Source organism: Pongo pygmaeus, chromosome 18, assembly GCF_028885625.2.
Source record: "Pongo pygmaeus isolate AG05252 chromosome 18, NHGRI_mPonPyg2-v2.0_pri, whole genome shotgun sequence".
In the NCBI taxonomy this organism is placed as follows: domain Eukaryota; kingdom Metazoa; phylum Chordata; class Mammalia; order Primates; family Hominidae; genus Pongo; species Pongo pygmaeus.
The window spans coordinates 67,205,731-67,219,703 of NC_072391.2; the positions used below are offsets into that span (position 1 = coordinate 67,205,731).

A 13,973-nucleotide genomic window follows, 5' to 3' on the forward strand; every position below is an offset into this window, starting at 1 on the left:
TCTGCTCTTGCCTGGTTTACCACAGTGACCTCCTACCTGGTCTTGTGTACCTCAGCCCTTCTCCTGTAGCCAGACTGGTTGTGCTACAGCAGGAATCAGGTCACTTCCTTGCTCAAAACCCTGTAACGGAGCCCCGTCCCATGTTGAGCAATTGCCAAGGACCTTGTCCCAAGGCCTGACTTGGAGGCTCTGGTTACCTCCTGCCCTCATCTGCTCCTCTCTTCCCTTGCTCCACTCCAGCTGCCCTGGCCTCCCTGCCATTCCCCAGACATGCTAGGCATGCTCTCTCACCTAGCACCTCTGGGCTTGCTTTTTCCTCTGCCTAGAATATTCTTCCTCCAGATACGCACGTGACTTCCCCCATCCTTTAGTCTTTGATCAATTGTCACCCTCCCAGGGAGGTTTTTCTTCTCTACCCCACATCCTCTCCCAGCTTAGCATTCTTCATCCCCCTTCTTTTATTTTTTCCTATTGCACTTGCCACCTTCTTTTTAAAATTTTTTTATTTCATTAAAAAATTTTCTTTTAGTTTTTTTTTTTTGAGATGGAGTTTCGCTCTTGTTGCCCAGGCTGTGTGCAATGGTGCAATCTCGGCTCACTGCAACCTCTGTTTCCCGGGTTCAAGCGATTCTCCTGCCTCAGCCTCCCAAGTAGTTGGGATTACAGGTGCCCGCCACCACACCCAGCTCATGTTTTGTATTTTTAGTAGAGACGGGGTTTTACCATGTTGGCCAGGCTGGTCTCAAACTCCTGACCTCAAATGATCCGCCTGCCTTGGCCTCCCAAAGTGCTGGGATTACAGATGTGAGCCATGGCGCCCAGCCTGCACTTGCCACCTTCTAACAGATTATGCAATTTGCTTTTTTTTTAAGGAAAAAAAGAAAAGAAATTGCTTATTGTCTGTTTCTCCCAAGTAGAATGTAAATGCTCTAGGAGCACAGATTTTTGCCTGTCTTGTTCTGTTGAGTCACTAGAATAGTAGGTGCTCAAGGCACGGATGTGAACAGCATGAATGCAGATAGAGCAGGGCCTGATGAGCCTGAGGGGAGCTGGTGAGCTTCCTATATGCTAACTCAGATTCCAGTTATGGAAATGGACTCACTAAACCTACTTTTTCATGGGTTTCTTGATTTTGAGCAGTGCCTCCAAAGGCAGCAGGAAGACATACTGGAAGAGAAAAGGCCTCTCTAGAGCCATCTGCACAGCTGTAGTGAAAACAGAGGGCCCCAGAGGTGAGGTGGCTAAGACTGCTATTTATAACTAAGGTTCTAGTATATGTTTTCCAGCCACACTTACGCCTTTCAGCCTCCCCTGTAGGCCCGAATCTGTCACTCAATTAGCTAATGGTTTCTTTAGTCCCATTATGTATTATAGGCCTCCTTTGGCTCAATTTTTTTAAAAAGCAAATAATGAGGTGTTCTGTTCTCTGAAGTTTAATTTTTTTAATAACCTTGCCAATTTAAAAAAACCTTTCCCCAATGTTTAATTATGAAATTTGCAAATATACAGAAGAATTGAAAGAGTGATACAATGAACATCCAAATGCCATCCACCTATTTCTGGCGCTTGTTAACATTTTTTTGCCAAATTTGTTTTATCTATATGTTATTATAGTATATGGCTGGGTGTATTTTTTTTTCCTGAGCCATTTGAAGGTAAATTGCAGATATCATGACACTTTACTCCCCAAAACTTCACCCTATTCTTCTAAAAAATCACTTGAAAATAAATGCATGTGTCATTCTCATCTACTCTTGCATGTCCCAAGAATAAGACATTCTCATATAAAACCAAAGTAAATTTTTTTTTTTTTTTTTGAGGCAGAGTCTTGCTCTGTTGCCCAGACTGGAATGTGGTGGCATGATCCTGGCTCGCTGCAATCTCCGCCTGCTGGGTTTAAGTGATTCTCCTGCCTTAGCCTCCCAAGTAGTTGGGATTACAGGTGTGTGCCACCGTGCCTGGCTAATTTTTGTATTTTTAGTAGAGATGGGGTTTCACCATGTTGGCCAGGCTGATCTTGAACTCATGAGCTCAGGTGATCTGCCCACCTCGGCCTCCCAAAGTGCTGGGATTACAGACGTGAGCCACTGTGCCTGTCCATAAAACCATAGTACTACTATTGAACCTAAAAACGTTAACAATAATTTCAAACATTATCTAATATTCAGTTTGTATGCAAATTTCTCCATTTATCCCAAGAATGTATTTTTTTCATACCAAGGTTTAGTCAAAATTCATGCATGGCATTTGTTGGTTTTCTTTAGATCTGGAAGAGTCTCCATTCTGCCTCCTTTTTTTCTCCTTAAATGAATTTAATGACATTGACTTTTTCAGGAGTTCAGGACAGTTATTGTATGGATGTCTCACATTCTGGCATCTGATTGCTTCCTCATGGTATCATTCAATGTTTCTCTGTCCCCCTCTTTCATATGAAGCATGTGGCATCAGGTTGCCTTGCTCTCAGTGACAGTAAGTTAGATCACTTGGTTGTCATGGTGACAGCCAGAGGTCTCAAATAGAACAGAGGAGGGTTATGTTCTCAAAAGTTTAGTTTAAAGAAAAAAGGCCCTCCCTCTCCTCATTGGCTATTTAAATTTAAATTAAATTAATTTATTTTTTGAGATAGGGTCTCGCTCTGTCACCCAGGCTGGAGTGCAGTGGCGCAATCTTGGCTCACTGCAATGTCTGCCCCCAACCCAGGCTCAAGCAATCCTCCCACCTCAGCCTCCCAGGTAGTGGGGCCCACAGGTGCACCCCGCCAGGCCTGGCTAATTTTTTGTATTTTTAATAGAGACAGGGTCTCACCATGTTGCCCAGGATGGTCTCCAACTCCTGAGCTCAAGAGACCCACCCATCGCAGCCCATCTCAGCCTCCCAAAGTGCTGGGATTACAGGCCTGAGCCACCATGCCCAGTCCTATTTTATTTTTTTGAGACAGAGTCTCATTCTGGTTGCTTAGGTTGGAGTGCAGTGGTGTGATCTTGGCTCACTGCAGCCTCAACCTCCTCGGCTCAGGTGATTCTCCCACCTCAGCCTCCTCAGTGTCTGGGACTACAGTTGCCTACTACCATATCCAGCTAATTTTTGGTATTTTTATTAGAGATGGGGTTTTACCATGTTGCCCAGGCTGGTCTTGAACTCCTGGACTCAAGCAATCCACCCTCCTTGGCCTCCCAAAGTGCTGGGATTACAAGCATGAGCCACTGAGCCTGGCTAGCTCCTTTTAATTAATTTTTTTGTGGTGACAAAGTCTCAGTGTGTTATTCATGCTCGTCTTGAACTCCTGGCCTCAAGTGATCCTCCCACCTCAGCCTCCCAAAGTGCTGGGATTACAGGCATGAGCCACCGCACCCAGCCCATTGGCTCTTTTTGAAGGTAGAATATGTCTCAATGTGTTGTATGGTGGCTTCTGAGCCTTCAAATATATAATGATTCCGCTGGAGACAATGAGTAGATAAACTAGATAGAAGAGCTAACTTGGATCCCTGAGACGAGACCATGGAGAGGAAAATTCAGACTATCTCTCTGGCTTCTGTCCAAGGCCCACGGCAGTGTGACTGTCACGGGGGGAGAAGTGAGCGGCCAGAGGCCCTGGGTTCCTCCACTCTCCTGTTGAACATCATCAGTCCTCCAGGAAGGAGGAAAAAAAAGTGCCCACACTCCATTTATGAAACGATGACCTTTGAGGTATCAGGACAGGAATCAAGGAGCCCTTCTGGAATGCTCATCCCTCAGCACGCTTCCAACAGTGGTGTGTGTCCTGGAGCCAGAAGGCTGGGTGCCTTTAGGAGATGACCTGGAAACAAAATGAAAGGACAGTTTGTCTGCGTGATGGGTCTGTGGCTTACCTTGGAAGATTCTTTGGCCGCGGCCCAAAAAAGTCTCAGAAGGAACAGAAGGATCAAGAGAAGAATGACTATAAAATGAATGAAGGCTAGGGTGTGGTGGCTCACTCCTGTAATCCCAGCACTTTGGGAGGCCGAGGTGGGAGGATTGCTTGAGGCCAGGAGTTCGAGACCAGCCTGGGCGACATAGTGAACCACGTCTCTATAAAAAAAATTAAAAAACAAAACAAAAAACAAATACAGTGAATGAGAAGTTAGACCAAGAGGAATTAGGACTCTTCCTAAAAACAGGAAAGTCAACAGGAAGATGATAAAAATGACAGCTTATCAGGAACTCGGTAGGTGCCATTTACTTCTTTGCAAGAGTCCTCTGAAAAAGGTGCCATGATTACCCCTGTTTTGCAGGTAGGGAGACTGATGCTCAGGTTAGGTAGTTTGCGTCACGGTGCACAGCTCTCAGGGACTAGAACTGTGAATTAAACTCAGAATGCCTGACCACACCCCGTCTTAACCTACGTGCTTAAAAACCCTATTGCCAGAGACTTAGGCACTGGATCTTGGCATAATGGAGGAGGGAGACCCTCCTTGACTTTAAAAAAAAAAAAAAAAAGCCCACAATAATCAACACTTATGACTGCATAGTTTCAGGGGGCCAGATTTGGCAGCAGCTTAGCTGGCCAGGGATCTCTCCCGAGGCTGCATTCAGGATGTGGACTAAGCTGTAGGGTAAGGCTCTACTGGGGCTGAAGCAGGTGCTTCCCAAGTGGCCACTCCCAGGGATGGCAAGAGGTGGCTGGGGGTTGAAAGGCCTCAGTTCCTTCCCATACTCCTTGGCTTTTGAAGGAACTTGTTTCCTTTGGAAACTACAAGTGTTATTTTATAGAAACGTTTAGTACTCACCAAGGCCCTCAGTGGAACTGGCTGAAAATAGCAGCAGACTCACTCAGAAAAGAGTTGGAGAGATCCATGGCAGGGAAGAGAGATTAAGGGAAGGTAGAGCGCTTAGGAGAGCTTGAAAACCCGAAGGTTAACTGTTTTCTATCTTATTATAATAGATCCTTGAATTGATCCAGAATTTTCTGCTAAGTTCTTAAAGGGTTGTATCTGTAGAGGGATTTAGAGCAGTCTTTTTTGGGGGGGTGGGGGAAGGGGGGGTTATCTCTAGAAAGTGCTGAAATTTACTTTAGTGTGCTTATGGAGACATTTATACATACTCTACCTTGTTCTAGAAGACAGATAAGATAGCTTATAATCATGCAGTAGCAACTAAGAAATAAAACAAAGTGTTGGATTGGGTGGGGCGGGTGGAGAGGGAGGTTCAGATATGTGGTTTTGTAAGGTGTGGCATGGACGGACCCCGTGGAAATTCTCATAAAGGCTGATTCCCTCTTGGTAATTATTAAACAGCCCTGAACTGAAGGCCATAGCTCCTGGCTGGACTGAACTGAAGGGAACTGAAATATTTAGTGTGGACTAAACACTTAACTAGACAGAAGGTGTTCAGCACAGCCAAGTTCAGTAGCAGGGTGGAGGGTGTGTGTGCAGAAGTTTCTAGCCTGCCTAGGGCTTGGTGCTTCTGCCTCCAGTCAGCTTGTTCTGTTTTTCTGCTACGGTCACCCACAGGACTGAATCTGCCTGGTATCCTTGGGGGCAGGGTGCTCTGGGCCACTTCTCACTTCTCTCTCCTTAAGTCACTGATGGGGCTGATTAGCCTGTGTTGAAGTTTCATTGTTTTGACTTTTTTTTTCCTTATTTCAAGGCAATACATTTTCAGGATTGAAAATTTTAAAAAACGACAACACGTTTTAACATAAGTAAGAAAAGAATAAGCCCCTGCAATCCCTCATCTAGATGGAGATGCCTCCTGTTGACAGTTCCTTAGGGTCTCCTCGGTTTCTATGGGCAGGGGGATATTACTTGCAACTAATTTCTTCGTCGGTATGCCATCAATATCCCTGTGCTTTTCTCACAGTCCTGCAAGTATAAACAAACTAATACATCAGTAATGTGGAAATTATGGTGCTGACCCAGTGATATGAAATGTTTAGAAAGAGTGCAGCTTCCCCTCCAGCCTGATACAACAGTGATTTCATTAGACATATTCCTTCCCACTCTTTTTTCCATGCCACGAGGCAAAATGTGAAGATGTGGAGAAAGCATTCCCAGAAAAGCCAGCAAAGGTGAAATGAAAGCTTCTAATTTAGAGAATCTTAATTTGGGGTACGTTCGCTTTAGCCCATCCATGTTGCCTTTTGTACCCCACAGTGGAGAACACGCAGCTGACCCTGAACCTGCAGACGGAGAACAAAGGCAGCGTTGTCTCAGGCGGAGAGCTGACAATTTTCCTGGACGGGCCAACTGTTGATCTGGGAAATGTGCCTAATGGCAGTGCCCTGACAGATGGTGAGTGCCGCCCTGCTCCTCAGGACTGTGCCGGGACGGGGTGGGGCTGGGCGGGGGTCAGGAGGTGCTGAGAGCTTGGTTCTTACTAGGCATCTAGGTTTGATTCCCACTCAGCCTGGCCCATAGCTAGCCCCGACTCTTCTTAGCACCCTGGATCAATATCACGACATGAATTTTCAAGGGCCACTTTCTGATCAGGGGCCACAGTAAATGTCCAGTCTTTGTAAATGTGTAATTGTTCGGTTTGATAGCAGAGAAAAACATCTTTCATCCCATGTGGACTTTGGAAAATGAAATATCTTTATCAAATATGACTTTGGCCCATTATTTTCCTTCCCAATACAGTTACACTTTTTGGGGAGGTTGAAGGTGTTTTTATGAGAGGCATTGGTTGGGAAGGGGACGCTGTGTTCTTCTAGAGACACACACTAGCAAAATACAGACAGAGCAGGGAATTTGGAGAGTGTCCCCTGCTCTGTCCCGAATGTTGGTAGTTTGTTTCTTTTGATCTAGTCTGAAATTAGTCACCTTTGGATCTAGCAGGAAATTATTTCATGAAGTCTGAGGTCTGAAATGGGTTGGGTTTCTCCATAATTTTTCTCATTAAATGTTTTGTCAGATGTGATGTAACTATGGCACTTTCCAGACACCAAGCAGGATTTCTGTAGCTTCAAAGGGGTGCGATTTGAATTGCAATTCAAGGGCAGTTGGTTGGAATCTCAGTGGCTGGATGGGCCTTGACTGTGGAGAAAAATCCCTTAACTGGACTGATCGGTGCTTGGGGTGCTTTGGTGCTTGGAGAAAAACATGTGTCATTCGCTCATTCAACACATATATACATAATTGTATCCCTGGTATGCACTAGGTCTTAGACCAGGCACTAGCCAGATGGCAGTGGGCCAAATTCACATGGTCTCCACTGCTTCAGGTTTACAGTCTACTTGATGAGGGCAGGGGAAGTTAGACATCAAATGAGTAAACACACAGATAATTACATAGCTGTGATTGTAACAAAAGCTATCAGTGAAAACCACAGGGTGCTATGAGATTCCTGTACTTTGTTGGGGGAGATCTCATCTAAGCTGAGGGGTCAGGGAATGTTTCTCTGAGGAAGCTGAGACTTGGAGGATGAGGAGTTTAGACAGGCCAAGGTGGGAGTGTGGGGTAAAGGGGTGGCTTGGCCTGTGGTGGGAACAGAGGCAGTCAGCGTGGTTGGATTATTAGGAGCAAGAAGGAGAGAGAATGGAGGAGGTGAGATCAGAGAAACAGGTCAACTCAGATCACGCAGCCTTGAAACATTTGGTAAGGATTTTGAACCTCATCTTGAGAAACAGAAAGCTGTTGAAGGGTTTCTAGCAGAAGACTATGATGATCTGATTTGGCTTTGTAAAAGCTCTCTGGGTGTATTATGGAGAAATGCCCCCGATTTCTGGCCCCTACTTTGCACAGTTAGCGTTTGTTCTCTATCTCACATTTTTGAGGCTGAGATTCATTTAATGGATAAGGCAGTGTGCTTGTAAGTGCCTTGGATGTTCTTGAATGTCTTGGAGAAGAGAAGCTGTTTCCAAGGTTTGAGCCCCACTGCTCCATGGCATGGATCGGATCTGTATGATCGTCCCTGTTCCTCTTCTGCTGGTGGCTGCAGCTTTCCGGATGTCCGTATCCCATGTTGGTGGGCAACTCTAACACACAGACGGAGTTCTGTTCCTGGCCGTCAAATCTCAAACACGAGTTGAGCTCCTCAATGCTTCTGTCTTTTCTTGTGATTGATTCCTTTCTAGGATCACAGCTGCCTTCGAGAGACTCCAGTGGAACAGCAGTAGCTCCAGAGAACCGGCACCAGCCCCCCAGCACAAACTGCTTTGGTGGAAGATCCCGGTAAGACCCCCCCTTGGTGAGGACAAAGAGCTAAGAAGATGCTTAGAGCTATTGAAAACATGTTGGGACATGGCGGGAAACATTTTGTGGTAGAAACTGTTGGAGATTTCCAGAGATCTTGTAACTGACTCAGTAGTTAAGGAGGCTAATAGAGGAGTCCAGAGCTCAGGATCCTTATTTTTTTTTTTTAAATTGAGTTTGGATTTTTAATTTTTGTTCATATTTTAGATTCAGGGGGTACCTGTACAGGTTTCTTACATGGGTATATTGCATGATGTTGAGGTTTGGGCTTCTAATGATCCTATTGCCCAGATAGTGAACATAGTACCTGATTGGTAGTTTTTCAATTCTTGCTCCTCTCCCTCCTTGTTTTTGGAGTCCCCAGTGTTTATTATTTCTATCTTTGTGTTCATGTGTACCCAATGTTTAGCTCCCACTTGTAAATGAGAACATGTGGTATTTGGTTTTCTGTTTCTGCATTGATTTGCTTAGGATAATGGCCTCCAGTCTCTGGCTATATTCATGTCTCTGCAAAGGACATGATTTCATTCTTTTGTTTTGTTTTTTGATATGAGGTCTTGCTCTGTTGCCTACGCTGGAGTGCTATGGCACCATCACAGCTCATGGCAGCCTTGACCTCCTGGGCTCAAGCAATCCACCCACCTCAGCATCCTGAGTAGCTGAGACAGCAGGCATGCGCCACCATGCCTGGCTAATTTTTTTATTTTTGTAGAGATAGGGTTTTACCATGTTGCCCAGGCTGGTCTCGAACTCCTGGACTCAACCGATTCTCCTGTCCTGGCCTCCCAAACTGTTGGGATTATAGCCATAAGCCACTGTACCTGACTTATTTTTTATTCTTTTTTATGGTTGTGAAAGAATTCAGGATTCTTAGAAGGGTCAGAGGCTCCTTGATGAAGATTGGGACTGGCTAAGTAGGTTATTGGATAAAAGGAACTGTTGAACAGGAAACTTGACTGCTTTTTTGTATGTCCGGGGTGCAGCCACAGTTATTCTTCCAGGACACACATAGAAATGCTTAGAGCAATGGTTCTTTGTGCAATTTTCTGTCATGCATTCTGCTTTGGGGGGTGGCCCATGGTTCCCTTGTAGTGTTGGTTAAGACCTCCTACACTTAGAGTCCAAATGTTATACTTGTTATGCATATTACAAATGACGTAATTTTATTTACTGAAATTCACATTTCATACCTGTGTTAGTGGTGCAAACTCATTTCCATGGCAACTGAACGTCTAGCCAGGAAAATAGTTCTAAGTATAAAGAGATGAAGGGAGAGGGTTGGCACCTTTGTTTATTGTTTATTGCAATGTGCAAAATCCCCAGATATTTAAAGGACATTTTAAGGAAAATAATCTTAAATGTGCAAACTATGAATGTAGTTTGTAAATCTTTATTACTTGCAGAAAGTAGGTGAGTAACTGGCAGTAAAATCTTCCCAAACGAGGCCAGGCACAGTGGCTCATGCCTGTAATTCCAGCTCTTTTGGAAGATCAAAGTGGGAGGATCGCTTGAGGCCAGGAGTTCCAAGACCAGCCTGGGCAACATAGGGAGACTCTGTCTCTATAAAAGATAGAAAAATGAGCTGGGCATGGTAGTGTGTGCCTGTAGTCCCAGCTACTTGGGAGGCTGAGGTGGGAGGATTGCTTGAGCCCAAGAGTTTGAGGCTGCACTGAGCTAGCAACAGGGCACTGGGTAACAGAGTGAGACTATGTCTGTAAAAAAAAAAAACAAAAAAACTTCCCAAACAGACCCCAGGGAGGGGGAATAATGCTTTGAAAAATGGAATATGATTTTAGCTAATACCCGCAGCATCTTAAAAGATCCCTCTGAGGACAGCTGTCAGCTTCTCCAGATTTGGTTGTTTTGTGGGCTTATGAGATTGTGGTGACCGGCAAGTGGCGGGAGCAAGACAAGATGGACGTTCGGATCTTTTTTCCGTACCTTTATTAGAAGCAGAGATGCCATTTCCCCATTCTCTTTTCTCCAAGTCACTGTAAAGGCGTTGCCTCACTCCCAAAGACCAGTCATGTTTTCCATGTCTCGGTAGGTGACTTACAATAGTTGGATCTCACGGGGTGATGAATGACAGTGTAATTGGCAAATCTTGTGTCAACAAAGCCACGATGGGCACCTGGAACTGGAGGAAACAATTTCTTAAGCTAGAACAGCGGTAGGCGAGGAATACTTGAGCATTTCACTCTTTTAGAGAGGGAGGAATACTTGAGTATTTCACTCTTTAGAGAGTGATGCCTTCTCAGCTTTGGTGCTAGTAACTGCATCTTAGCCTTTTAGCTGAGTTGGAAAGTTTGTCTCAAACACACCCATATAACTTAATTTGGGGCTCAAAGTCAGATTCAGCTATTAACAAGTTTGGATCTAAATTCTTGACCTATTTACTGGTCTCTGAATTCCTCTAGTTGATCAACCTTGAAATTCAAAGATCCTGTTAAACTTTGTTTGTTGTCATTGGTGTTGAGAATGACACCAGGCCATCGGTGTTGCAGCAGCCAGACTGCAACAGGAAATCGGATGCATTTTGGCCCATCACATGTGGTAGACATTCAGTGCTAGTTAGTTACTGGTGAGCAAGGTACCTTCCAGGTAGTGTAAGCCTTTTCGGAATCCTCTGCAGTCTGTTAGCTGCTGCAGGCTTTTACTACGTGTAGCGTCAGAGTTTTCCCCGGCCTCTACCATCTAAGTAAGTATTCATTCTGCACTCACATGGAACCTGTTGCCATTCAGCAGGAAATACTTTTGCAAATGTTATCCAAAGCCTGTCTCTTTGCCTCCTTAAAAGCCCCCTTTCCACTTTGCTGTTGCAGGTATGAAGGTCACTGTGCACACATGCTTATGACTGTAGGCGGTGGCCGAGTAGTCTATTGGATAAGGGTGTAGGGCTTTGGAATCAGGAGATGCAGATCGAATCCTGGCCTGTCTTTTACTTGCTGTATGATTTTGGATAAGTCACAAAACCTCTCAGATCCCCAGTTTTTTTCAGGTGTAAAGTGGGGATATCACCTGCCTCACAGGGTTACTGTGGGAATGAACTGAGATGAGGCGTGTCAGTCAGAGGGCCTTACACAACGGGAGCACTCGGTGGAAGTGGCAGTGGGTTTTCTTTGTATCTGGAGACTGTCGTTTGTGCACACCTACCCCCCCTTCCCCATTAAGCCTGGGAAGTGAGGCGTTACCGGTGCATTTACATCAAGGACTGTAGTTGGGAGGTGATGAATCAGACCTTTGGGATCAAGGGCAGTCCTTTGCTGTCCTTGCTTTCTGGGTGCAGAGAGAATGATGGGCTTCTGCCTGCTGCCTCCCAGACTAAATATTTAGCTTTTGCTGTCTGAAGGGTAGGTTTTTCTTGGACTTGGGTGCTGTTCACTGTGATCAAACAAAGGTGCTCTGATGTGCCCATGAAGGTGAAGACTGCGATGTCAAAGCAACCCTTTCCTCTCCTTCTTTCCCCTGCTTAGTAAAGCTGTAGAACTGGAACTGTGAAAGGGTTTTATCTGAGGGGTTCATTCGTCCAAGCTCATCCCGCAGAGCACCACTTGCTTGCTAAGCAAGGTCTCACAGCTCCGCTTCTTAGTGGGATCTTGCCTCCTCTTCAAGAATAATCAGATGAAGCCTGGGTGTGGTGGCTTATTCCTGTAATCCCAGCATTTTGGGAGGCTGAGTTGGGCGGATCACTTGAGGTCAGGAGTTTGAGACCAGGCTGGCCGACATGGTGAAACCCTGTCTCTACTAAAACTACAAAAATTAGCCAGGTGTGGTGATGGGTGCCTGTAATCCCAGCTACTCAGGAGGCTGAGGCAGGAGAATTGCCTGAACCTGGGAGGCAGAGGTTGCAGTGAGCCGAGATCGTGCCACTGTACTCCAACCTGGGTGACAGAGCCAGACTCCATCTCAAAAAAAAAAAAAAAGAATAATTATCTGGTCTGGCACATGGAAGCCAGCATGGGACTGCCACCAGCAATTCATGTGGCATAAATTTGTTTGCCCACAGACTGTGTTAATATGGAATCAGAGGTCTGATTATGTAAAGAAAGAATTTATATCATAAATTGTCATACACTCCTATAATGGAATACTGTCTCACAGTAAAAATGGGTGAAAAACGGTTATATCCATATGGTGGAATCTTAGAAACATAATGTTGAACAAGAGAAGCAGGTCATAGAAAACAGTACGTAGTATGATGTCATATGTAGAAAGTTGAAAAATGCAAAGCCAAACAATACATGTTGTATGGATACCTTCAGAGGCAGTAAAACTATAAAAAATGGATGGGGCTGGGTGTGGTGGCTCACGCCTGTAATCCTAGCATTTTGGGGAGGCCGAGGCGGGTGGATCACTTGAGGTCAGGAGTTCAAGACCAGCCTGGCCAACATGGCGAAACTTCTTCTCTACTAACAATATAAAAATTAGCTTGGCATGGTGGCGTGCACCTGTAATCCCAGCTATTCGGGAGGCTGAGGTAGGAGAATCACTTGAACCCACGAGGTGGAGTTTGCAGTGAGCCGAGATTGCGCCACTGCACTCCAGCGGAGTGACGGAGTGAGACTCTTTCTCAAGAAAACAAACAAAAAAAAGAATGGGAATAATGAACCCTGAATTCAGGAGGGTGGTTATCTTCGGAGGAGGGAGACAGGTGTAATGAGAAAAGAGTAGAGAGAAAGTTTCTAAGGTACTGGTCATGTTGTTTCTTTGCCTGGGTGGTGGGTCCCAAGTGTTCATTCTTTTATTCTTCTTTAAATGAAATATATATTTAGAGTCTTGCTCTGTCACCCTGGCTAGAGTGCAGTGGCTCACCCACAGCTCACTGCAGCCTCAAAATGCTGGGCTCCAGGGATCCTCTTGCTTTAGCCTCTCAAGTAGCTGGGACTACAGGTGTGTGCCAGGCCCTACACCTGCTGCCAGGCTCTTTTTATTATTTATTTATTTATTTTTAAATTTGAGATGGAGTCTTGCTCCGTCACCCAGGCTGGAGTGCAGTGGCACGATCTTGGCTCAGTATAAACTCTGCCTCCCAGGTTCAAGCAATTCTCCTGTCTCAGCCTCTGGAGTAGCTGGGACTACAGGGACATGCCACCATGCCCAACTAATTTTTTCATTTTTAGTAGAGATGGGGTTTCACCATATTGGTCAGGCTGGTCTCGAACTCCTGACCTCAGGCGATCCACGCACCTCTGCCTCTCAAAGTGCTGGGATTACAGGCGTGAGCCACCATGCCCTGCCTTTTTATTTATTTTTCTTATTTTTTTAATTTTTTTGAGACAGAGTTTCACTCTTGTTGCCCAGGGTGGACTGCAATGGCGCAAACTCAGCTCACTGCAACTTCTCCCTCCCAGGTTCAAGCTATTCTCCTGCCTCAGCCTCCCGAGTAGCTGGGATTACAGGCATGCGCCACCATGCCCGACTAATTTTGTATTTTTAGTAGAGATGGGGTTTCTCCATGTTGGTCAGGCTGGTCTCGAACTCCCGACCTCAGGTGATCTGCCCGCCTCGGCCTCCTAAAGTGCTGAGATTACAGCTGTGAGCTACCGTGCCTGGCCAGGCTCTTTTTAATAACCCATTCTTGCGGGTTCCCAACAGAGAGAACTCACTCATCCCCATGAGAGGACATTAATTTATTCATGAGGGATCCACCCCCATGACCCAAACACCTCCCACTAGGTCTCACCTCCCAACTCTGCCACATTGGTAATCAAATTTCAACATGAATTTTGGTGGGGACAAACTGCATCCAAACCATAGCAGGGAGTCAAGTTGGAATGAAGCCCACAGGACTGTCTGTGAGTGGAGCTGCTCCTCCTAGCACCTCAC

The 13,973-nt window shown here is 45.5% G+C and overlaps 1 protein-coding gene across 3 annotated transcripts in view; it reads left to right on the plus strand.

Annotated features, from left to right (window-relative positions):
* The window catches only part of WWP2 (WW domain containing E3 ubiquitin protein ligase 2), a 178,718-nt gene that overhangs the window by 71,862 nt on the left and 92,883 nt on the right, over window positions 1-13,973 (plus strand). For all 3 annotated transcript variants that reach the window (XM_054452729.2, XM_054452730.2, XM_063654488.1), the window contains 2 exons: window positions 6,111-6,248; window positions 8,030-8,126. In XM_054452729.2, the coding sequence (XP_054308704.1) occupies window positions 6,111-6,248; window positions 8,030-8,126 (235 nt within the window). The remainder of the gene's footprint in view (window positions 1-6,110; window positions 6,249-8,029; window positions 8,127-13,973) is intronic.